The sequence below is a fragment of the Thermobia domestica genome, chromosome 10 (genome assembly GCF_964235325.1).
Source record: "Thermobia domestica chromosome 10, izTheDome1.hap1.1, whole genome shotgun sequence".
In the NCBI taxonomy this organism is placed as follows: domain Eukaryota; kingdom Metazoa; phylum Arthropoda; class Insecta; order Zygentoma; family Lepismatidae; genus Thermobia; species Thermobia domestica.
Genome location: NC_137463.1, coordinates 33951424 through 33977054, shown reverse-complemented (window position 1 = coordinate 33977054; position 25631 = coordinate 33951424). Strand labels below are relative to the sequence as shown.

The 25631-nt window shown below is 36.6% G+C and overlaps 2 protein-coding genes across 2 annotated transcripts in view; one reads left to right on the top strand and one right to left on the bottom strand.

Moving 5' to 3' along the window:
* Positions 1-3037, top strand: part of LOC145662424 (alpha-L-fucosidase-like) — a 43185-nt gene extending 40148 nt beyond the window's left edge. The window contains exon 9 of the mRNA XM_081727986.1: positions 1860-3037. Within this exon, the coding sequence (XP_081584112.1) occupies positions 1860-1961 (102 nt within the window). The 3' untranslated portion in view covers positions 1962-3037. The remainder of the gene's footprint in view (positions 1-1859) is intronic.
* A 4725-nt stretch (positions 3038-7762) lies between these two features.
* LOC145662423 (uncharacterized) overlaps positions 7763-25631 on the bottom strand; it is a 31264-nt gene continuing 13395 nt past the window's right edge. Inside the window, exon 2 of the mRNA XM_081727985.1 lies at positions 7763-21744. Coding sequence (XP_081584111.1) covers positions 19367-21493 — 2127 coding nt within the window. The 5' untranslated portion in view covers positions 21494-21744 and the 3' untranslated portion in view covers positions 7763-19366. The remainder of the gene's footprint in view (positions 21745-25631) is intronic.

Sequence of the window (25631 nt, the reverse complement as noted above, 5' to 3'; positions counted from 1 at the left end):
AAAGACTGACACAAAAAATCAATAACAGAAATTGTGAAGTATGTCAGAGCTTCATGCTTAAAGATGGCTGATTTCAAAAGATGGCCGTAGTTTTAACGATGAAGGAAAAAGTCTTTAAAAAAAATCAGAAAAGTGGTTATCAAACAAGAAAATACTACCTACACCACTTTAACTTGCATCTGTCCAATTTCTAATAAGATATTATACCACATATGAGAGTGAGTTATTTTAATGCAGCTTCCTTTCGGAGTTATAGACTGTCGATACCATGAAAAAATGAACCTTAAAGATCTATAGCTTCAAAACTACGGGACTTAACCGTTGTCGGGTCAAGACTACTCTTAGGAGCTAGTATGTCCCCTCTCCAAATATCCAAGTTTCAGAATCCTGTGGTACTTCCGCAACAACTTTTATAGAGATATTTGGTAAGTATTTCAAATTCCTATATGCCCGTAGCTAAACTGCCTCCGCGTGAGTACCTTAGAATTTTAGAACATGTATTTTTTAGATAGCGTACATATTAGTTCCTAAGTGAAGTCTTGACTCGACTACGGTAGGTCCCTTAGTTTTGGAGCTTTGGACCTTTAAATTTAATTTTTTCATGTTTTCAGCATCCTACACTGAGAAAAAAAATGTACGTGGCGTACTTAAAAAGATACGTTACATGCATAGTTCCTGTAGTTTTTGGACTTAACGTACAGCAGACGTATAACTGAAAACGCATGTTTTATAATACTTTCTCTATAAGTGTTCCATCTATACGTACTTTCCGTATGAAATAATGTAGGCGGTCAGGATCTCACATACAAATGGACGTATATAACATATAGCTGACGAAGGTAACATAAGTATATGCATGTGATATACGGAAAACTGTTAGATGTCAGACATCCTGCAACGGCAGGATGTAACAGCTAAGGGCAGTGCCTATGTAGCATACGGATAACGTATACTCCGTACTGATTTCTATAGTAAGCAAGAGGATACTGTATATTTGTACAATATACCGCTGTTCGGAGAACGGATTTTTTTTCTGAGTATAACTCCTAAAGGAAGCATTTGTGCACCAGGTTGATCTTTACTTTTTGTCTTATCTTGGTGTCAGGAATCACCTCCCAAACGTCGGTGTTATTTCAAAACGCCCTATATATATATATATATATATATATATATATATATATATATATATATATATATATTACAAAGTGTGTGAAAGGAGATAAAAATAAAGAAGACAAGAATCAACTTCAATTCATCATCCTGTCATTTTGTTACGTCACAAGGCGTTTAAGTCGTTCTTCCATGATTTTTTTCAAGGAATAATTTTAGTTCGAATAGAACATTTTATAACATATTTAACCTAAAGCCAATCAAAGCAAGATTTGTACTATAAATATGGAACGTATATAACTACCAATACTTATAAAAGTCGTATTTCAGAAAAGTTAACGATAAAAGCTGGTTTGCTTTTGAGCATACCGATAGCATTAAATAGATTTTAACATTACGTATTTTATTATTAAGATTAAAAACGACGCATTTAAATAAAGATACTATTGTTACAAATGTGAGTAGATAAATTTAAGAAGAAAATGAAGCATCTTCATCGGAATAAAGTAATTTCAGACAATCTTATTTCAGTCCAGATTAATAATTCAGCTTTATGGTAGTTATTTCTTATGTCAAAACAAAGATGCTAGCTTAGAATAGTCGTCAATATGGATTAATTTAAGACTAATAATAGATTACTAAGGAGTCAAGGTTCAATATATAAATAAGTCATGAGGCACAATTTGTAATCATATAATGTTTTTAATATCCATGTCTACTTATATTTTTATCTCATTTATTTATTGTAGTGGGTTGCAGGCTCAGAAGCTCTTCAAATAACATTCCCAGAAATGTCAGAAGTTGCATCCCAATGGGCTTGGGTGATTAAGATAGTTGGTCTTGCTGAGTAAAGTGCACAAATATTTAACAAGAGAAAATGAAATGTATGATTATGACCTCAAATATACACAGAAAAGAAATATTGATTAATTCGATAGGTTTTGCTGAATTGAGATTATAAATCATTCTAAAGGTCTATTTTCTTTCCATGTATTGTAATGTAATTTTAATTGTAAATATATGAGCAATAAAATATTTTTTTGCACAACATACACCATCTGTTTAGTTTTATTATATCTCTTAATTTAGAATTGACTCATACATTTTTATTATTACTATTCTGATTTATTCGAACTTCACTTAAAAGACCAGAATGGTACATACACTTTTCAAAATAAAATAATGGTTTAACTTTTCTTACCACATTGTAATGAACACGTGATCTACAAAATGCAATGATTAAAAGAACAATATTAAATCGTAAATTGCATTTATGGTCAAAAAGGGTTTTCCAAAGATGAGAAAAGAATGATTTGTTCTGGTCTGACGAGCGTACAAAAGGCAGCGGTTAAAAAGTGTACAGGTGCGCACCATCAGTTCTGTTAGCTCAGATGTCGGTCTATAATTTATCAATACATTATTATAAATTTGTCAAATAAAATAATATAGATGAGGATGAGAAAAACTGACACCTCACTCGCAACTATTATGATAAAAGGTTACGGTTTAATGCATAAATGAAACTCAACCCTTTCAAATTAATAAAGTAGTGACTGGATTAGATAAAAGAAAGAGAAAAGAAGGGATTTAACTAAAAGGATTGGAATGAGCATTTGCCTTAGTTATTCTTGGTCCTTGATGACCTCGTCGTCGTGATGAATGATAAGTAGACTCTTCGAAGTACTGTTCCACTTCATGGCTAGCAATTAAAGAGACCAAATGGAGTTGATGATTGGACTCTTTATCCCTCAAATCTGCCAGGGGCGATGAATGGATTACTAAAGTGGCTTGATGATAATTGCTAGATGATGACCTGGACTTTTTTCTGCTGTGATGAACTCTCAGCGCTTCAGGTCCGGGAAGGGCTGGAGACAGGGCCGGCGCGAGGGTGTTCGAGCCGTGCCACCGCCCAGGGCGGCAAGCCTAATGAGCGGTAAAATTTGAAAAAGAAATTAATACTATCAAAATATAATTCTTCGTAATAGGCCCACATGGAAAAATAAAATTGTGTTCAACTGAAAATGTAATTTAACTTACTTCACTCACATTCAGAAAAAACTCACTTAGGAAATTAGAGCATTCCCCCTCATTTTCAATCCAGCGAATTGGCCTTGTAGTATAAATAATTTTATTAGAACCACCCTAGTCAAAAGAGGTCCTTCAGAGCAAATAACCAAGTTTAACAACTGTCCCAGAGATAATTTCAACCATCGGTTCACAGGTAACTGTTACAAATAGGCCTACACATTATGTAATTGCAAAACTGTGTTCAGAACATCAGAACCAGAAAGTGGATAGTTTATTCAGAAAGTAAGAATGCCGTTTTCTGTTTTTGTTGCAAATTATTTTCTGCAACGAAAATATCTTTCACAGTTGATGGCTATAACAATTTGCGCCACATTTTTGAAGCTTTGGCTAGTCATGATAGGTATCCTATTCACCTTGAGTCTCAAAGAAGATGGATGCAGGAAAGGACTGGCCAAGTCCTTTTGCAATTGCCAGGAGACCCCTAGCGCGGGGCCCTCAGTGCTAAAAGTGAAATAAAAAAAAAAACGAATAACGATGAATGCTGAACATAGAAATAAAGCGATATTTAAAAATACATCAATTGAAACCATTTGCTTGGTGGTGATAAAAATTAACTTATTCCCTTCATTCTGACAACAACCAGGGCGTCCTAAACAATAAGTGGAGGAACTGCTGTAGTACTATGTTTCCTCCGCACAGCGGCGCTAGCTCCGTTTGGTCTGAACTTTTCCTCGGAACAACAATGTCCAATGTAAAGAACGCTAATTTGATCGAAGTTTTAACAAAAAATAGCACAATACACATGAAAAATATTTGAACAAACACTAATCATTGACCCATTATTTGATTCCGAAAGCCAGTGTAACGAATGCTTCCACACGTCCTCTTCTTTTCCCATTACCTACCCCTACACCAAATTTGGTGAAATTATCTCTGAGTGACATCGCGCCCTTCCCTCGTGAGTGACATATATCACTTTCAAAGGGAAAAAACCTGTTTAATTATAATTGCCTTCGGGTGAAACTACATAGGTTTGACATCGCTCGGATAATCGAAAGATTCCGTGGCGAAAGAACTCTAGAATCTGCGCCGCAAAGAATTTCTCAACCGCACGTATACCTTGACATCATCAGGGATGTTCCTCCCATCCAAGAAGGCAATCGAGATACCGGAAGAGGCTATAATCGGTGGGATATATTTGGTAGGTGTGATGGAAGGGTTTAATACTGTAAATCATGGAAGATTTGCACCGTTCTTTCACACCATGTGGGCTTGCATTTTCGTGAAACATGAATACTCTAAGTTCTTTGACAGTTGCCGGATGTTTCTGGTATATTTAATGGAGTTCAGCCCTGTAAATATCCCCAATGAGGGTTATAGTTTGACATGATGGATTAACTCCACCATATATTACCATTCCAACAACAACGCATTCAGCAATTCGGGGATTTCTTTTGAAAACTGTCCTGCACATTCATCACAATTTAACCACTGTTCCGGCCGTTTACGCTTACGTTTGTCATAGCAAATCCATTGTTTATCAGAAGTGACAATCCTATGCAAGAAACTTTCCCAGTTACTCAGAACACTCAAATAATTTCACAGGATCAGACAGCAATCCTTGTTAACCGGTGTGAACTCATGAGTCCATCATTTTGTCTTACTTATTGCCGGAGATGTTGAACTGATATGGTGAATACCTAACTCGGCTACAATTGCAGGAACTTTTTTTTTTTTTAAAGAAAATATCTGCTTCCGGAGGCCGTCATTAGAACATGGTAATGGTCGGTGGCCGGTAGAGTGGAAGGGAATTCGCTTTTCAATGTTGAGTCACCAGCACGAAATTTCGCGTGTTCACCATCGGCGTATAGTCGCGTTCATTAACCACTTCTGATTCAAATGCACTATAGATGCTTCTCGTGGCTATACGTGCAGAATGTCGCAGTTTAAACCACTAAAGAAAAGTCACTTGCAATTTTGTGTCATTTCTATTATGCACTTTCACACAACCATGTTCAAAAACTTACATTGGCTCTTGAGTGACTGGACATCCCCACCTATTTTGTGAACATGTACAGACTTCGCGACGTCGTACACATAATCTCGGTCCACCGATTGCGTTACAGAGGGTGGTTTCCCACCAGACGTACATATAGGCATTTCAATTGCACCTTTTCAATACATAGGAATAAGCCTTTTACTCCTCCTAACTAAAAGTTGCTAAAGTTAAGCCATTACACAAAAAAGATGAACACAATGAAACAAAATTATAGCTGATATCATTGCTACCCATTATAGGTAAAATTGTGGGAAAAAATAATGTTTAATCGGGTAATGGATTTCATTAATAAATACTCTATTTTATCCAACACATAACATGCTTTCTTGAAAGGTAAATCCAGAGGGACAGCAATTTTTCATTTTCTAAAAACCTACAGAAAGTTGCTCGATGAGAAAAAAATATGTATAGGAATATTTTTGGATTCAACAAAAGCCTTTCCTTTAGTAAATCATAATATACTGCTAGAAAAACAGTTGCTATGGTATTAGAGGCCTAGCAAATAGTTTGAATCATACCTTAAAGATCGGAAGCAAGTAACTAAAATCACAGGAATAATTAATAATAATCAAAAATGTATATCAAGTGAAGAAATTATTAATCGTGGAGTACCACAGGGATCAATTTTAGGACGAGTTCTCTTTCTTTTTTATATATGTGATATTTCTGAAGATATTAACAATTCATGTGTGACTTTATATGCAAATGATACAAATATAATAGTTAGTGGGAGAGATGAAAGCGAATTAGCTTCAAATTGCCAAAGGGCAATGAACCAACTTTCAAGTTGGATGAATAAAAATGACCTAATTATTAATGTAAATAAAACATGTGCCTTAAATTTTCATAATGTTAAAAGTAACCAAGTCAATACAATAATAAGATAAATAATAAAATAATTAAATATGTACGAACTGCTTCCTTTCTCGGACTTAAAATATGTAATTTCAACTGGGAACCACATATAGAACATGTGAGAAGTAAGTTAAGCAAATGGTGTTATGTAATTAGATGTATAAGAGATAAGATAAATGTAAAAACAGCTAAGTGTATATATTATTCAAATTTCCATTCTGTAATAAAATATGAATTCATGCTCTGGGGAATACACCTAAAAGTCTTGTCATCTTTAGGCTACAGAAGAAAGTGATAAGGATACTAGCAAGAGTAGAATGGAACTCTTCTTGCACAAATGTTTAAAAGAAACTTGAAATAATGACTCTTCCCCCAATGTATTTATTGGAAACATTAACATATATGAAAAAATATAGTAGTAAATTTATAGTTAACAAAGAAATTCACAGATACAACATAAGTAGTAAAGACGACATTCACTTGCATACACATAGAACAAATATATACAATAAATCAGTTACTCACAAAGGTATTCTATTATACAATCTGCTACCATCATGTATAAAAAATCAGGCCTCTGAAAACAGCTTTAGAATCTTACTTAAAAGGTACTTGATAGAACAATGCTTTTACTCTGTTGAAAAATATGTGCAAAATAATTCGTATGCGTAAAATTAAATGTATATTAACTGAATTGGTGAATCTATGAGAATCCATATTTAATAATAGCATATACAGTATATGTTTATGTATACCGGTATATATATAACTGGCATGTCCAATTTCGTTGTACGACGATGAACGGATGCAATAAATTATGATTATGATTATAATCAGAGGGAAGATACAAACCAAGCACAATACGATAACATTTATCAACTAGTGACAAGACGATATTACTTCGGGCAGATGAATCTCTTTACTGGGGTAAACACTGATACTGTTCCTGGGGTATACGAGAACAGAGGTAGTCGGCACAGGATACAGAGCAGTCAGTCAGTCAAACGACCAGCCAAGATATAAAGCAAACCAATCGGGGAGAGGGTATGAGGCAGTATCACCGTGGCTCACGAGAAAGAATCGGACAAGTAGTAACGATCCTGTGATCTGGCATACACGTCAGCAGTCAGAACCCTAAAAGTTGATTACCAATAGTCCAGGGTTCGAGTTGACGGTTAGCAAAATTTGTTAAAAAGGAATCCTATCTAATTGATTGACACCGAAGTAAACGATAACGCAACGGCAATGAAAATGAGAAATAATACACAAAGCAACTGCGTTACAATTACAAGTTCCCACAACTTGCCTTACCTTCGATGACAACCAAGATGGGGATGACACTCAACGATATCTCACTTCCAAGAATTTAAGGCTTTATCAACCATAGTAGCTTTGTGGCTATTTTAGACACTGGAAGTGAGGCAACACTGATTACGGAGGAAGCCTCGAAACAGATATCCGCCGATGTACGCAATCCAACATTGTGTAAAGCACTGATCAAATTGGTGGACTTCACTGAGAAGTGCCAGTCAAGAGTAGTCAGTTGAGCAGGCACCCAGATTAAACGCTCGGAGATGCAGATTGCGTTGGGAATACTAGGGTTAAGCGATTAAACACATCCATTCTCTTAGGCGTGTAGGCACCGAGTTAGACTAAGTCGCTCTGAGCTGCGGGCGGATACAGAAGAGAAAGTGCACGGAGCAACTTGGCTCTCACGCAAAGAGAAGTTTCAGTTCCAGAACATCCTTCGTAAGCACAATACTCTCTTTTCCGATCGACCAGGACGTTGCAATATGATATCGCTATCGAAACCAAGGAAGTTAGTTTTTTAAATGTATCCGGTGGCACTAGCACATAGAGAGGAAGTGCGCAAACAACTTAGACAAATGCTGGGATATCATAAAGCCATTGGAATCATTGGAATTCTGCCATGTAAATCCACAGCTTAAAAGTGATAACATATTACGCCTATGTGTTGGCTTGGGCTTATTAAACAAATACATCAGGCCTTACAGACACGATTATTGAAATTCAAGAGATATTGTAGAGACTATATGACGTGAAAAATTTTCGAAAGACTCGATATGAACTGCAGTTTCTGGCAGCTACCGTTGACTGAATGTTTGAAGCCTTATACCATATTTCTATCTGAGAACGGTCTATGAATTAAAGGGAATAACATTTGGACTGACAGTGAGTAATGGAACTCAATCCTTTACCAATGTAATAAATATTATTTTAGGAGACACTACTCGGAAGTTTGAGATATGCTACGTTGATGAGATCATTGAAAGAATATCTGCGACACATAAGCAGTGTCCTCATTGATTTACAAAGCAAGAATGATCGTCAAACTCAACACATCTTAATTTGGTCTACAAAAAGCACAATTTTTAAGACTTCATTTCACCAACATGAATTAGGCCTACAGCACGTGGAAACATACAGAGGGCAGAAAACAGTACTGGATACATTTAATGAACAAACGTGCCGCAGCAGCAGTATCATCAAGCCATAATCAAAGTTAGGATTTATTTCTAATTTTGTTTTAGTTTGGCGAAAATTCGAAATTTATTTTAGGGATAGGATTTTTATGAATTTTATTTTTAACTAATATGCAACATCATTTACACTCTCTTAAGATAGTCATACTGCAATGTTATTGCAACATTTACACCATCTTAGGAGAGGATAATTGTGACAGTTGCTATGCCTACCAAATTAGCCTGTACCTATACAGATATATTTAGACAGTAAATCAACAATTTTTATTTTATCACAAGATGAATCGAGAATAGCATTTCTTTTTTTAATCTTCTAGCGGTACACGTAGATCATCAGCCATATCGAATTTGTTTAGAATTCTTGTCACTGAAACACATATCGAGTGAGGAAAGCGAAGGAGTCTCGTAGACATGCTAAAAAGCATCCTTTTATCTGGAAGCTCAACCACGAAGCGCAAGAATCTTGCCTCTCTCATGCCCACCGATATTACGCACCTGTGACTTTCCCAGATTTGCGATATGCCGTCTCTAGTCAGGTACAAGCTCAAAAGTACAGGACACAAGTCTTCAACAGCAATTAAAAAAAAAAAAAAAAAAAAAAAAAAAAAAAAAAAAAAAACGAGTAGCCATAACGCAGCGAATCAGAAAGGACAGTTTAGAAATGTAAATAAAGGAATCTCGTGTTCATTTGTAGATTGTTGTGTTGCTAACCAAGCAAGGGAAATCATTTCAAGCCCTACCGAGTTACACTCTAGACACAGTCCAAGTTCCGGAACACCAACCTTCATACCTATTCTACGGTGATTAGTACCCACGAGCTGAGTTACAGAATAACTATGCACGGCTAAACACTAGATAAAAATGTAGTGTCCAGTTACGAGTTTATCCTGGGCTACGCGAAACTTAATTACAAAGGCCACTTTCGAATTTTAATTACATTTAAATTTTAGTTGCTTTTAATTTTATTTTTTATTTCCTTTTAACGTGAGATAGTGGTTAGAGTTGTTACGATTGTGAACTTCGGCAGTATGTCTTCAAACCACCTTTTCTTGTGATGTGAATAATTTCACACCACATGCACACACGCACACAGTGAAATAAAGTGGTACTTTTAAGTGGCAATGGGGTTTAGTATTGGATAACACCGAGGAAACTGTATGCGGGTGAAGTATATCAGATTTCTATTCAGCAATACATCCAACTGTACTGAGATGCCTGAGAGACAAGACAAGATGAGGGGATTTTAGAAGCATCCAAGAACAGATGACAACGACTAGAGTGAAGAAACAGAGCTATCCTAGATCAAAGTCGTTAGAACCTTACATGTCAAGACCTGAAACAAGGAAACACTACAACGAAAGATGAGGGACAACTGCGCCCACGACAGGAAGTTACACCCATAGTTTTATGAGTGTTTCGGTGAAGTGGAACAAAATAGAAACGTTTTGAGGTGTGGACAATAACGTAAGCGAGTTCTACTCTATATAAATATACGATCAAGTATTCTGATTCTTTTTTTCCTTTTATGACACGAAGAACGTGTCCTTCTGCTAGATCACATGCAGTATCCATGGCCAATTTCTTCAGTATCTCGGGGAAAATATTTGGAAAGAATTATTAAATTTTCACTGTTATAATCATTTGAACAATTAGACCTACTTTTGTTTAGTGCAGATTCCTTATTTCACGAAAAATACACTAATGCTAATTTATCATAATTTTTTATCACCGAATTAACGCAGCATTATAATTAGGCTCTCTATTCTCAAATATATGTAACTTGATATAATTTAGTTTTTATCTTTGCCTAATAAAGACTATATGTGGAAATAATTTTATAGTAGTATTCGTTAGGATTTTAATGCAGATATGATTGTTTATATTTAGAATTTGAGTAATAATAATTCAGTACACATCATTTATCATTAGACAACTATTTTCAATAATACAATAATTTGTCTATCTCTTCACATAGAAAGAAGTGACCTAGAGTCATCAAATTCTGCACAGATATAGATCTTTATCAGATCTAATCACCAACGAAGCCTCTTTCTAGAATTTTCGCACGAGGGGGAAATTACAGACAGGAGTGAAAATGTATGCATAAAACGAAATGAAATATACCCACGACGCCGAATATTCGTTCGAAAATCAGTTTCCGGGGTTGCTGAGATGAGTAGTAATATTCGCGACGCTATTCAAGTCCAACGTCCAACTTTAGCCTCCATCTTCGTATGTGTTTCGGGCGAAGCTAGAAATGTAACATGACCCAAATTACCTATATTAGTGCCAAATTCATAGTTTCCGGGGTCGTTGAGATGAACAGTAACATCCCAACGCCTTTCAAATCGAACTATAGCTCCAATTGTCAAGGGAAGTTGAGGGACTTGAAAAATAAAATGTCCACTATAACAGAAATTAGTGTCAAATTCAGTCATACTATTCGATGAGATGAATAATAATACTCCCGAGACCAGCTTTGGCCTCCATCATCATACGCTAAGCTGATTGGTGAGAATCCCGATGACATTTGAGCTTAAATTCAGACAAAAAGAAACATAGTAGTTACAGCATTGATTTTCGACATTTATTTACTTCATTCATATTGAGAGGGACAACGCCAAAGATGTTTCTACTCTTTATTTATTTATTACATTCATACTGACAGAGGTCACGTCAAAGTGTTCTCTTCGTTGTATTTTTATTCCACTGATATTGATAGGAGCAAGGCTGAATGTTTTCCTCTTCGTTTTTATACATTTCACCGGTATTGACAGGGCCAACGCTGCTCTTCCTTAATTATTTAACTGATTTCTTGATCTTCAAATATAATATATTGCAAAAACCTTGTCCTCTCGTGCGAAAAACGAGTATTTCAGATAGCTACTGAATAAAATTAATATTAATTTCGTGTCAATCAACGGTGATATGGAAGAGGAGAGTGTAAGATATTCTACTTCATGAATAAACTCTGATTTCAAATAAAGAGCAGAAAGATCGATTTTATCGCAGAAGTATATGCTCCATATGTAATTGATTGATAGAATTATAAGTTGCTATCCATCATTGTAATATTTTATTGATAGAATATATAGTAATTTGAAAATCTTTAGTAATGTAAAAGCAAGATTAAAAAAAAAAAAGTTCAAGAATTCTCAGAGTAACCTCTACATCACATATAAAATCCGTATTTATCGTAGATGATGCAGATAATTCAAGTGACTAATTAGTAACTAAAAGGACCCGCGTTCGGCTAATAAAAAGCTGGAGTATTAGATCGAAATAATCACATCAATAAATATCTGTCTGTGCGAAAAGTAATGCACAAGCAGTCTTCATATATGAAGCGATTCGACGTGAATAAGGGTAACAAAAAGAAATGGTTGGCCAAGTTTACTCTATTTTATTTCTTTGATATGTTAATGAATTTTTTGGTTTACTCATTAAAAATCTAGGTACTACATGGTTCCTACTGATCTGGATAAATTTATTTCTCTGATCTTCCCTGATCTTCGGCAGGAAATTCCCTGACTTTCATGACAGGTGTAGGATGACGTTCACATATAAACAGGAATAAATAACTATGAATATTTATATGAGAACATTCCATAGAGATAAATAATAATCAATTGCTCATACATACATTCCACTTACCACCCACAAAAATATGAGCAACGTTCCATACTGTGATCGTTACTGGTTGGTTAACGTGAAATTGGTGTACAATTAATATTAGAAAAAATATATTTTATAAAATTTCCCTGATTTCCTGTCTTTTTCCCTGAGTTTCACGACCTGCACCATTTTCCCTGACTTCCCCGATCAGTAGGAACCCTGTACTAGCTGGAAGGACCCGTTGCTGCCGCGTCTCAGAATCCAGATAAAGACAGTAAGCACCCGTCATTGCCGACTCTTAATTCAGAACCAAGATTATAAGATAAATGATTCGCTAAGTTTTGTAATTTTATTGTAAAACTAGTTACTTGTGAGTTTCGCACACACATGCGTAAGTTTTCGCATATATTTTTCACCTCTGCGAGCTAAAAATTGAAAAAAGGGAATCGTACAAGATTAAATCTAGTAAAGATATGTGTACGAAATTTGGTGGCGCCTTTAAATGCGAAAATCTGTTCAAAAACAAAAACTATTTTATTATTATTAAACATGAATATTAGTAGTAACATTATATACATCCAGGGTGTATCAAAAGAACACCAAGAGCGTTTGGGAGGTGATTCCTGACACCAAGATAAGACAAAAAAAAGTATAGACCAACTTGGGTAGATAAGTGCTTCCTTTCGGAGTTATAGGTTGCCGAAAACATGAAAAATGAACTTTAAAGGTCCATAGCTCCAATACTATGGGACCTACCGTAGTCCGGTCAAGGGCTCACTTAGGAACAAATATATGCGCTATCCAAAAATGCATGTTTCAAAATCCTGCGGTACGCACGCAACAATTTTTATAGTTGGAATTTGGCTACGGGCATGTATAAAGGTAACCAAGAAAATTCTGTCGCTTTTTCACAAACCACCTTCCAAATCGATATGTCACCTAAGACGTACCTGGAAGATCAAAAATAGTCCCCATCAGTATCAACGATTTTCTGCCAATGTTTTGGAAGGCCATGGATTCCTTTGCGATAGAACTTGGTGGGCCGTGAAGCGAAGATGATATTAAGTGCATTTTGCATCTCTACTAGAGATTTGCACTGGCGTCCACTAAGGTAATTGTCAAAGGAATGGGACAAGTGATAATGGGACGGTTAAATGTCCACGGTGGGAGATGGCGGATGCAACCGTGTTACCCATCCAAGGCGCAAAATGGTGTTTCGGGTCATCCTGGCCACGTGAGGCTTAATGTTGTCCTGTAACAGGAGAACCCCTTTGCGATTCACAAGTGGTGGCTCCAGAGTTTTCAGTTTTCTTGAACACGGCTCAACTCCTGACAGTACACAGTTGCATTGATGCTCTGACCAGCTGGTAGCAGTTCCCGATGCACGATGCCGCGAGCAGTCCACCAAACACACAGGAGGACCTTCTTTATGGTGCAATGCTGGTTTCGGCTGTTTTGGAAAAGGTTCATGGGATGCTAGCTAATGATGACGGCGCCGTGGAGCTTCGTACAGGACCCACTTCTCATCACATGTCAACACCCTATCCAGAAATGACTCCTTCCTCAGACGAGACAACAAAGAAACACACATGGCTGCTCAAATTGCCTTCTGGCCCGGAGTCAAATCACGTGGGACTCATCGACCCATCTTGTAGTGCTTCCCAAGTTGATGGAGGTGCTGCCGAACGGTTTCTCTACTCACACACTGAATTGTAGTTCCAGTTCCTTACATATCTGGCCACTGTTCACCTCAATTGCTGCCTGAAGATCTTTACTTTGTGCATGTGCTGGTCTTCCGGCACGTGGTGTGTCTTCGAGTGTTTCGACACCGTCCTTAAACTTGTTAAACCACCGCTGCATTGTCCGCGTAGTCACGACACTCTCACTATAGGTCTAGCATATCTTCCGCCCCGCTTAAGCGGCGTTTGGCTCTAGTTTGAAGTCGTACAGCATACACGCTCTTATGACGCTCTGTGGAGGTCCCATGTTCACTCTGTCTTTACGCAAGTTCACGGTTTAACTGAATTGCCACAACGAAGTAGTATTTTGGATATACCAACACTGATCGCCTTATTTCCATTCGCATTCAACTCACGGTGTAAGGGTCAATTGAACACAGACCTTTACAAGAAGCGACAGAACTTTCTTCGTTACCTTTGTAATTTGAAGTCCCTCTATAAAAGTTGTTGCTGAAGTACCACAGGATTCTGAAACATGGATATTTGAGTAGAGCACATATCAGTTCCCAAGTGAAATCTTGACCCGACTACGGTAGGTCTCGTAAGTTTGAAGCTATGGACCTTTAAAGTTCATTTTCACGTTTTCGGCAGCCTATAATTCCGAAAGGAAGCATTTGTGCACCCAGGTTGTCTATACTTTTTGTCTTATTTTGGTATCAGGAATCACCTCCCAAACGTTGTCAGTTTTGTTCTGAAACACACTGTATATATTGTAAAGATCTCCACCTTTCAGTGAGCATATGTTATACAACACGTCTATTGTTTACAATCAATACAAGCAGAACAATACACATGCAGTAAACAGGAAGACACGAAGCCAGCACAATGGGACCCGAAGAGGAACGTGCTACCCAGAAATGACCCTATAAAAATGGATCAGAAGAGGACAGAAGTATCAAGTCTCTTAACCTACACGTACTCCGGAGGTCACCCTGGACGAAGGGGTATTATCTTGCCTTAATCCCTGGATGCTGTCATGAGCTAAGGGGATTCCTAACTACAACTCTGAACTTCTTTTATTAGAACTGTATCAGTGCCTTATTTTATGTTCGTGGTATTGCTATTGATCCTATATTTCATTCTCCTTTTTCAAACATAATGACAAATTCAGATTCAAAATATTCAGTAACATTTCTTTTATCTATCCTCTTATCAATTGTTTTACGTTTTTTTTCAATGTATGTTAATTAAACTCATGTTTGTGATTAAAAAATAGTACTATCATAATGAAACCAATTTATTTTTTATGTTATTTTTATTTACTAATTTTTATTATTATTGTAAATTTTTCATTGTAAAAAGAAGGCTTGATTGTTGAATTGGCGACAACAGAAAGGTGATACGATAAAATACTAGAGGACTCCAACCTTTGTTATGTCTGAACAGGAATATATGTAAATTTCATATATTTTTAATGGAGATATTTGTAATTTAATAAATAAAACTTTTGATATTCCATTCCTGTTTATTATTTGAATGATGTTTGAAATGTCAGTCAAACAAAATAAACATCGATGGAATGTGAAAATCTTATGTATTGAGCAATATATGTAACGCAAATGTAAAGTAAAGAATCCTTCAGATTTGTGATCAACTTTTAAGTATTATCTCATTTAAGCTCTGGTTATTTAAATCAAAGGAAATTTATGGTTCTTTATTTCTTTTCTCCGTTTGTTATCACTTTGTTAAGCTATTTTCCATCGTTAAAGTTATTATCCAATGAGAAAACTGGGATTCCTTTATCACTTCACTGACATAAAAAATCCTAATTCCTTAAGCTTGTTCTATAAGTCATATGTTGCTCCTACTTCTCCTATCTGGTCTATGGCCTGCCCTACTCATTTAGAACAAATAAATTCTGTAATTAATTTCTTTTTAGCCATTGTATCCTACCAAGTACCTCACCTCCGAACACTTCTTGAAAACCCTCAATATCAAACCTCCCCTAGTGAGGAACAAAATTTTTGCATACAATTGTAAATGGCCATATATCATATGAACAGTTAAGTCAGATTAATTTTCGCGTACCCGCTAGAACAACACGGTCCAGTGATCTCCTTTACACTCGAGCTGCAAGTTAAATATTGTCCAAAGGTCCCTTAAAAACCGAATTGTTAGTACGTATAATCAATTACCAGAAACTGTAGACGTTTTTTTTCCTAAAGAGTATACTTTCGGATCCTCTATAAATAAGCTATCTTTGTAATGTTGCCATTGTGCTGTATCATCTTGAGATCAAATTGTTATTACATAAATGTTAACATATTTCAGTGTAAAATGGCCTAGTGCTGTATCTGAAACTTATTATAAATTAATTAATTAATTAAATGTTTATTGCTAATAAGCAAATTTCTGTGCAATTGTTCTCATTAAGTAAATGTATATCTGTATCTTAACATCATTTCAGTCAATTTAAAACAGTTAATATAATACTGCGCTCACTGAATTGGGAAACAATTGAACTGACCATCAGAATCCTAAATAAAATTTATGTATTTATTCATTTATTTTTCTCATTAGCTTAATTGTGTTGAGATTTTGAAACCATTTCAAAGTAAATTTTGAAATGACCATCAGGACAGAAATTTCCGGAAAACGGCATTAGCGCTCACGATTATTTCAACTTTGCAACATGTGAAGTTATTATTTTTGAACAGCTGTTATATTATATTCACGTAAATTCTGGTGAATGGCGCGACTGTTTTCCTAGCGCTCTGGAGATACTGTCATAGGGATAATGGGATCCTATGATTAGTATTAGCATTATGTTTTTAAGAAGTTTTATAATTTTTCGCAACTTTTGCTCAAGAAACAGACTTGAGGACCTGAAGATTTGAACACCGTGGAAATCGGCTTCAGCTTTTCAAGGTCAGTGCTGATTAATTTCAATCTATAGGTCGCGATACGAGTTCATACGAGTAGGCATCTCATGCGAGAACTAGCTTGCATGCAAATATATTTTTTTTTTCTTTTTTTAATTTTTACATGCCTTTTCTTTTCTCCAGCCATTATAAAACCCAGCGCTTCTGAACAGAAACCAAAAGTCAAATCCTAGATTTGACTCAGCATAAATTCACTTTACACCCTGATCCACGCAAAAGGCGTATTAAGTAACATTAGTACAAACTCGAGTAACAGGATTTTTGTGCTTTCTTCATTAATCGTTACGCATTCCTAAATTATAACTGCACAACAGCAGTAGGACTACTACTTTTCCCACAATTTTGAAACATCAATTCCAAGTGATTCAGTTTTGTCTCTGAAAAGAATTAAAAACAGAGAAAGCATTCATAATGATCTTCTGCCACACATCTACTGACTTGGAATTTTTCAGAAAACTGAAAGAGAACGATAGGCATAGCAGCCGCCAGAAATATTGTCAAGGAAGACACAACTTACAGAACTTTGCAAGTCACATTGATTTCCCATTTTATTTTCCGCTGTTGCTACAAAAATTCCTCCAAATAATAGACGCCAGAATATACTCAATCGAGCTTAATTTTGTTGTTTGCTTATATTTTATTTGTAATTTTTTTTCGGAGGGGGGGGGGGAATTGTTATACATGCTACACTTTCTACCGTTTCCAATTACTAATCACGCAATTTAACTAAATACAGACAAAAAAAAAAAAAAAAAATGAATCAAAGAGTTCCAAACAATGTGAATTCTATATTGAAACACATCACTAACTTTCAAGCTACAATAAAGAAACAGTGAGAGGTGAGAACTGATAAGTAGAAAATTGCTGCCCCTACCGAAATATAAAAATAGAGGTTTAACACTTTCAATCCGACTGTAGTTCCGGAACGACAGGCTGTAAACTTACGTTAAATCCGAGTGTCGTTCGGGAACGACACGTCCATTTAAAATTTAAAATATCAACCAGAAATGAATTTTGTATAGCCTACTGTTTTATTTGAGAAAGTAATTTTGAGTGCTTTGTCAATTATATATTGGCGAATCTGATCCAAGAATGCCTTTCAGTCATTGTAGAAAGAGGACTAAAGAAGGTATATCATTATCATTCATAAACTCTAGTATTATTACTTTGCAATGAACAAAGTTATTGTTTGCAATGATTTTTCAAATAGCTCTTGTTCCGAAACTGGTATATTCTGGTAGATTGGTATTTTGTCTTTTATTTCTGAAAGTTTCAACCATTTAGAGTAAAAATTTAAGAAGATATGATTTTTAAAAATAACCCTTATTTTCTCCAGGACACAGGACTTTGCCAATTTAAATAACCCTAGGATTGAAAGTGTTAATGGAGTAGATGCCACTTCACGTTTTACTTGAGTATGTGAGTGGAGATGGTATCTTTTCTTGGGAAGCCGAATCGATTTCAAAATCAGCTTTTCGATATCTCTTACCGTTCTTGCTCCTTGGTTATCAATGTTGAAACTGAAAATACTAGCAAATTTCTACCACTTCCGGTTTAATAGTCTCACAGATGGAGATGGTATATTCAAGGAACAAACCAAACTGTTTTGATTTTATTTTATGAAATACAAAGGGGGAAACAAGAACAGCAACCAATCTGATACAATCCTCCACTTATTCTTACTTATCCTCATAAATTATTTATATTTACAGCAAATCGGGGTAATAGTGATGGTAGTAACGTTGCTAAAATTATTGGTTTTGATACAAACGCAGTTAAGTAATTAGAAAATCTATTAAAAAAACAACAAAAAAACTTAGGAATTATTATTACTAATAAATGATGTTGCGACGCGTCTAGACATTATTTGTGTAAATTGAAATCCATGTTCGATAAGTATTAGATACTTTCTAACGGTTAACAAATATTGTGGTTTCAGTCTGACTCGGACAACAGCTTGCTTGAACAGTACTTCCTTTCTTGCTTTTTTATTTTCACCGTCTATCTGCCTAATGATAAAAACCGTTAGAGTGAATAAATTTCAACTCTAACATAGGCTTGGTGCCTGGTTATTTGCCAACAGAATGTTCTTGAGCACGGGGTAAACGCACCACTGAACGCCCGCCGTAACACATTACTCTAAGAAACTAATGCAAGTCACGAGTAATATAAACGTTATTATTTCATTCTAAACGAAAGACTATCTTCAATTCTATAGATTATGTAAATCTTTCAGTTTTACGTCCCACTATGATCCGCTTTAAGCTAAGGGAGATGGTAATTAAGGCAAGTTAATGATAATGGAAGAATTGATGGAATGATAAAGTGGGAGGAAACGGGAGTACCCCGAGAAAAACCAACGGACACAATGTTGTTCACCAATAACTTATTTGACCGGGCATCGAACCAGGGACTGCACGCACCAGAGGAATACTATAGATTAGAATGTGTTATGTGTGACGTAAGAGCATCTTTATAAGTAAACTTGTCACATTGGGTGCACAGATATGAGTCTTCTGTATGCAATTGCATGTGCCTTTTCAGAGCGTTCTTATTACGTAGTACTTTGAAGCATTAACTGCACGGAATCTGTTTTTGAGCACAATGAGTTTTAACGTGACTGTTCATTAGATCCTTACGAGTAAATCCTTTTCCACACACAGAGCATTCATATGGCCTATCACCCATATGACTACGAATATGTCCCAGTAAGTCATTTTTGTAACGAAACCGCCAGCCACATTCTTCGCACTTAAACGGTTTGTAATCTTCGTGGTTCTTGAGATGTGAAGACAAATACTCTTTTGCAGCAAAAGTTTTATCACATTTTGAGCAAGGAAATAGTTTATCAATCGCGTGAACTGCTCTCGCATGTACCTTAACATATTTAGGGGTGAACTTTTTCTTACATATGGGACAAGGTACAAGCTTTTGAACAAAATGAGCTTTTATATGTTCATTCAAACCACTCTTATATTTGTAGCGTCTCTCACAATGTGGACAGGTGTATAACTTTTCGTCAACGTGACTATTCATGTGTGCATAAAGCGTGTCCCTTCGCCTGAAGCTAGCGTTACAGTGAGCACAATTAAATGGTTTTTCTGTGGAATGTGTGAACAAATGACTTTTTAAATAGCTCTTGTTGTGAAACTCTCTTCCACAGATTTCACACAAAAAGTGTGGTTCTTTGCTTGAAAGATCACTTGAATTGGATAATGGTATTTCTTGTCGTAGTGTAAAAGATGATGACTCATTTTGAGGTTTTTCTTCTGTAGGATAATCAGTCGTATCAGAGGTATGACTATTGTTTTCGGAAACTTCTCCAACAAGCTTTAATGAAAGAGCTTTTCCATTTGCAGAGTGCAGATTATTGTTTGTTCCTTCAGAAATACTTCTGTACATGATTGATTTGTGGCTCTTCATGTGTATACTCAAACTGCTTTTTATACTGTAAGCTTTACCACATTCAGGACAAACAAATGGTCTTTCACCAGAGTGAATACTTCTCATATGATCTTTTAGGTTTCTTATACGAGAATGCAGCTTACCACATAGAGGACAAGGTGTCATTTTTTCAGGAAAGTGAGTTTTTAGATGCTCATAATAACCACCACTATACCCATATCGTTTATCACAATGCGGACAAGCAAATGTTTTTGCGTTACCATGAATATTTTTTATATGTAAATTAAGCGAATCCTTTCGCGTAAAGCTACTGTTACAATCTAAACAATTAAACCGTTTTCCTGTAGAGTGTAGATTCATATGGACTCTGAAGTTATCTTTCCCAAGAAATCCCCTACCACACACTTTACACAAGAATTGTAGTTCTTGATCAGAAGCACTATCCTTGTTACTGGTATCAGTGGGCAGTAACATTTCCTGTTCTTCTGTAAAAGAAGTTAAGCTTTCAAGTGTTTCTTCTCTAAGACAATCAGATACCATATTACCATTTTCAGATAGTTTGTCAACTTGTTCTACAGCCGGAATCTTGTCATTCGAACTATTGACTTGTTCGTGACCTTTTAGGTGTGAGTTCAAAGCACTTTTTACAGCGAACGTTTTATCACATTTAGGGCAAGTAAATGACCTTTCTTCAGTATGCATAGTTTTCATATGATTTCTTAGATATCTTTGACGAAAAAACTGCTTACCACATAGAGAACACGCTATCATCTTTTCGGGAAAATGAGTTTTCAGATGCTCATAATAACCACCCCTATATCCGTAGCATTTGTTACAATGCGGACACATAAATGATTTTTCTTTATTATGAATATTCTTTACATGAAAATCAAGTGTGTCTTTTCGCGTAAAACTACTGTTACACTGTAAACAATTATAAGGCTTTTCTGTAGAGTGTACAAGCATATGGACTATTAAGCTCTGTTTTCGGCGAAACCTTTTACCACACACTTTACATAAAAATTGTTTCTCACTAGAAACACTATCCCTCCTACCATTAACAGTTGGTAACATTTCTTCGCCTGTTGCAGTAAACCAAGTGTTTTCACGCGATTCTTCTCTAGCATCATCAAGGGTATGATTTTCCTTTACAAATATACTGTCAATGTAATCTATGGCTGAATTTTTTTTAAAGTCACTGGAATGATCATACTCTTCATTTAAAATATTTACTTCATATTTCATATATTCCAGGTGTAAATCAGCAGGTGTTGGGCACGCAATGTCACTCGTCATCCTGTTAAACGTAGTATGTTATATGCAAATATTCCTTTTGATTTGCAAGTATTTCTACTATATTTTACGTCATTTTAGAAGAGCAACAGCAGTTTCAAAGTTTATTAATGTTTCAACATAAGCAACGTAAGTTTGCACACTTTGTTTACATAAATAATCAGCAGCACTTGATTCCTCTATTCTTAAAATGGCCTTAGTGATTCTTTCAGTGATGTAACTCCAGAGGTTGACACAAATTGGCCTAAAACATCCTGCAAATAAAATTACGCAAAATGAGATCCACATTCATTTTCATAGAAATAAAAAGTGCTCAACATAAACGATCAATGCAAATAAAAAGCAACTAGGGCAAAGAAAAAATGCAATAGAAAACAGGATGCAACCTAGAGGGAAAAATTTATCTTGATAAGCTTTTCTAACTTTTAAACTAATAGATAAAACACGCTGAAATTTCGCATCGTGCAAATATCGACAGAAGGATGTAGTTTAGCATAGCCATCAATAGCACAAAACTAACCATGTACAACCAATGTAGCTAAAACAAAGTTAAAGCTTTTCAAATGGAACTACCGATTATTATTAAGGGTCGTTCAAGGTTGACCGGGATTTTCGTATGTAAATAATCGATTAATAGTCGGATCATGATGAAACTTGCGGGTGACGTAATGTATTCCTTCTCGAGTAACTAGCGCCCGGCATGACGTATTTGGCGCATGTGCAGCAGTTGCAGCGAACATGGCGGCAAGCAGTGTGTCTGTGGCTGTGGAGCAGTGGTGTGTAATCAAATTTCTTGTGAAGGAAAGTTTCAGAAGATTGCAAGCACAGTGTGGTGAACAAACGATGTTACGGACAAGAGTGTACGAATGGTGTGAACAGTTTCGCGAAGGGCGGAAGCTGGAAAGATCATGGCAAGTGTCTTCTGGGACATGAAGAGTGTTATCCATGTGGATTTTCTGGGCAAAGGGAGCACAATTAATGCCCAGTATTACTCCACATTGTTGAGTGGTACTGTACGAAATTCCATTCGCAAGAAAAGACCTGGAATGTTGTCTGGAAATGATATTCTTCTCCATGACAATGCCCTCCTTACACGGCCAATGTGATAACAACAACTCTGGGCGAAATGCGCTGGGAAATTCTGCCCCATCCCCCCTACAGTCCTGATTTAGCTCCCAGTTATTATCATTTGTTTGCACTCCTTAAAGACCATCTGGGTGGGAAGAAATTCACGACAGATGAAGCACTGCGGAACGATTCCCTCCAGTGCTACGACAACAGCCAAGCTCTTTCTACGCCAAAGGAATCAGGGAGCTGTCACAACGATGGCAACGGTGCCTCGACGCGCACGGAGAATACTTTGAAAAGCTGACATAGTTTGGTGCTTCTTGTGCTATCTGTTTCCTTTGAAGAAATAAAAGTCCCGGTGAACCTTGAACAACCCTTGAACATATATCAAGTCACTAAAGAAAAACTAATAATAGCACAATATTATTCAGTCTTGTAAATTAAAGGCTGTACAGTATTACAAACATCGAAAAACAACCGAACCTTGGAAGCTTCAACAACAGCAATTAAGCGATTGAGACGGACGGCTCAATGCATATTCAAAGTACCTTAGTATTATGACTTCAAACAAGTGAGTTTCGTTTTACAACGTGAAGCTAAGGTAGACTTCCAAACTGTGCGAATTCAATATTCAAACCTGAAGTAAGAGATCATTTATAACTACTGGTTGCAAGAGAATAATAAGGTTAAAGATATTCTGTTTCTCGGACGCTGAATCCATATTAAAAACCATTAGGCCTATTCGCTGTCCTTTCTTCTTCTTATCATTATTATTATATGGCAATAAATGCTAGAGCTGAAAATTGTTAATTTAAACCAGTTCCGGTTTGACAGTTTGAGTAGAGGATTAAGGAAGGAGGTAGAACCTATTCTTGGGACCTGAACTGATTGCAAAAACCGTTTCACGATCTCTCTTATAGTTCACTCTATCAAAATCAGATATGAAAACGGAAGTACTAGTAAATTTCAACTCGGTTTCGGTAAAGCATTGTGAGTTCCGATGATTTTTTTTTTTTTTTGTTTTTTTTTTGAGATATTGTATCGGTTTCACAACCACTTTCGGTTTGCATAGAGGGTTAACAGAAGGGATCGAATCTAACCTTGGGAAGCTAAACTGATTGTAAAGCAGTGGCGGCGATTAGACGTTAAAAGTGGAGGGGCAAGACATAATCTGAATATTTGTATAACAATGTTAGTTTCCCTGGTTGATGCTAACACTGACGAAAGGTTGTATAACTAATAGGATACTATTTTTTTCAGTTAAAATACCGTATATCGTATTTCATATTTTATTAAGTAAATTGACAATAGCAACACAAAAGTAGGTACTAGCCCTTTGTACTCTTAAACAACGAAGGTGTAAGAAGAGATTTCACTCCTTGCTCATGAACATGTTATAATTAAGTCTGGAAAATTGTATGATCAGATTATTTAATAACAAAGAGCATCTCCAGTGACTCCTTACTTTCTTGATCGCTGAGTACCAGGGTCGATATTGGTATGTAGAGAACCGGTAGACTCTGTAGGTCACAAATACGTTGGTTTCGATGTCGCAAAGTGAGGTGTGTTCGAACAGGAGTCGAAAAACCGATCGACAGTCCCGACAGTGTTGTAGTCACTGTGTGCCACTGGAGAGACTTCCGGTAGAGATCTTTGGGTCTATCCTCACCTCTTGACTCTGCTACTTAATTCGATGCCGTACATTACCCATGAAATCACAGAGATCCAGCAGGGTCCTCACAAGAAGTGACTAGAACTAGTCCAAAAGCACGTACTGTTTAGGCCTACTTGTGGGAGCGCGTATCTCCGGTGACTGACGAACTCCTCGGGCAATGTGGATATGTGGAGAATGTGTAGACACGTTAGTTTCTGAATATGTAAACCGCGATGTTGCATTTGAAGTTGTTCCAGTACTGGAACCCATAGCAGCCAGACACTGGTGACCACTCTAGGCTATTTTGACCCATTACGTCAGCTGAGCTTGATTTGTGTGTGTGTGTTTTCAGGGAACAAATTGAACTGTGCTTCCCCCATAACACACTCCTGGCTACGGGCCTGTCGAATATCACAGCTAAGCCCAAGAATGGGTTCCAACTGGAACAAAACAAGCTCAGCGGACACAGGTCGAGATATGGCAGGGGCGATCAGCAGGGTCTGCCAGTTTTGAGCTCCTCCACTGGAACAACTTTTCATCTGACACCAGGGTTTGCATATTCGGAAACTAGCGTGCCTTCTCGTTCTCCTCATACGCACAATGTCCGAGGAGCCCGTGATTACCGGAGATACGCACCCCCACAAGTAAACAATCCGTGCTTCTGGGTCGATTCTTGTCATTCTTGTGAGGATCCTGCTGGATCTGTGGTTTCATGGGTACTGTGCGGCATAGAATTACGCAACAGAGTCAGGAGATGAGGATAAACCCAAAGATCTCCACCGGGAGCCTCTCAAGTGGCGCATGGTGACCCGAGAAGTGACTACAACATTGTCGGGACCGTCAATCGAGTTTTCGACTCCTGTTCGAACACGCCTCACTTTGCGACATCGAAACCAACGTATTCGTGACCTACAGAACCTATCGGTTCTCTACACACTCATATCGACCCTGATTCTCACCAGTCAAGAAAGTAGGGAGTCAACAATGCATTGGGTGGAGATGTCGTTTAAAAAATAAATAAGTAGAGGATAATATTAATCATAGTAATGAATAATGACGCTTGTTTTGTAGAAGTTTTTGCGAAATGTACTCTCAATTAGTTTCAAAGCGGCTGACTAACATATCGATCCCTTGTAAGAATAAATGGAAGTATGCTTGTTGCGCTCCAATAGGTTAATTTTTGGGCCATTTTCCGTGGCAAAAATACAATTCCTGCAACTTTCTGAACTACACGGGAAGACAACCAATACGTACTCATACAACGGCAAATATTATATGACATCATTTTCCTTATAAACTAGTAATACATACATTAACTTGACATTTCTAAATGAAACCATATACATTAATGGGTCACTTCAAAAAAGTGGGGGGCAACTGCCCCCCCTATTCGCCGCCCATGTTGTAAAGAACCACATC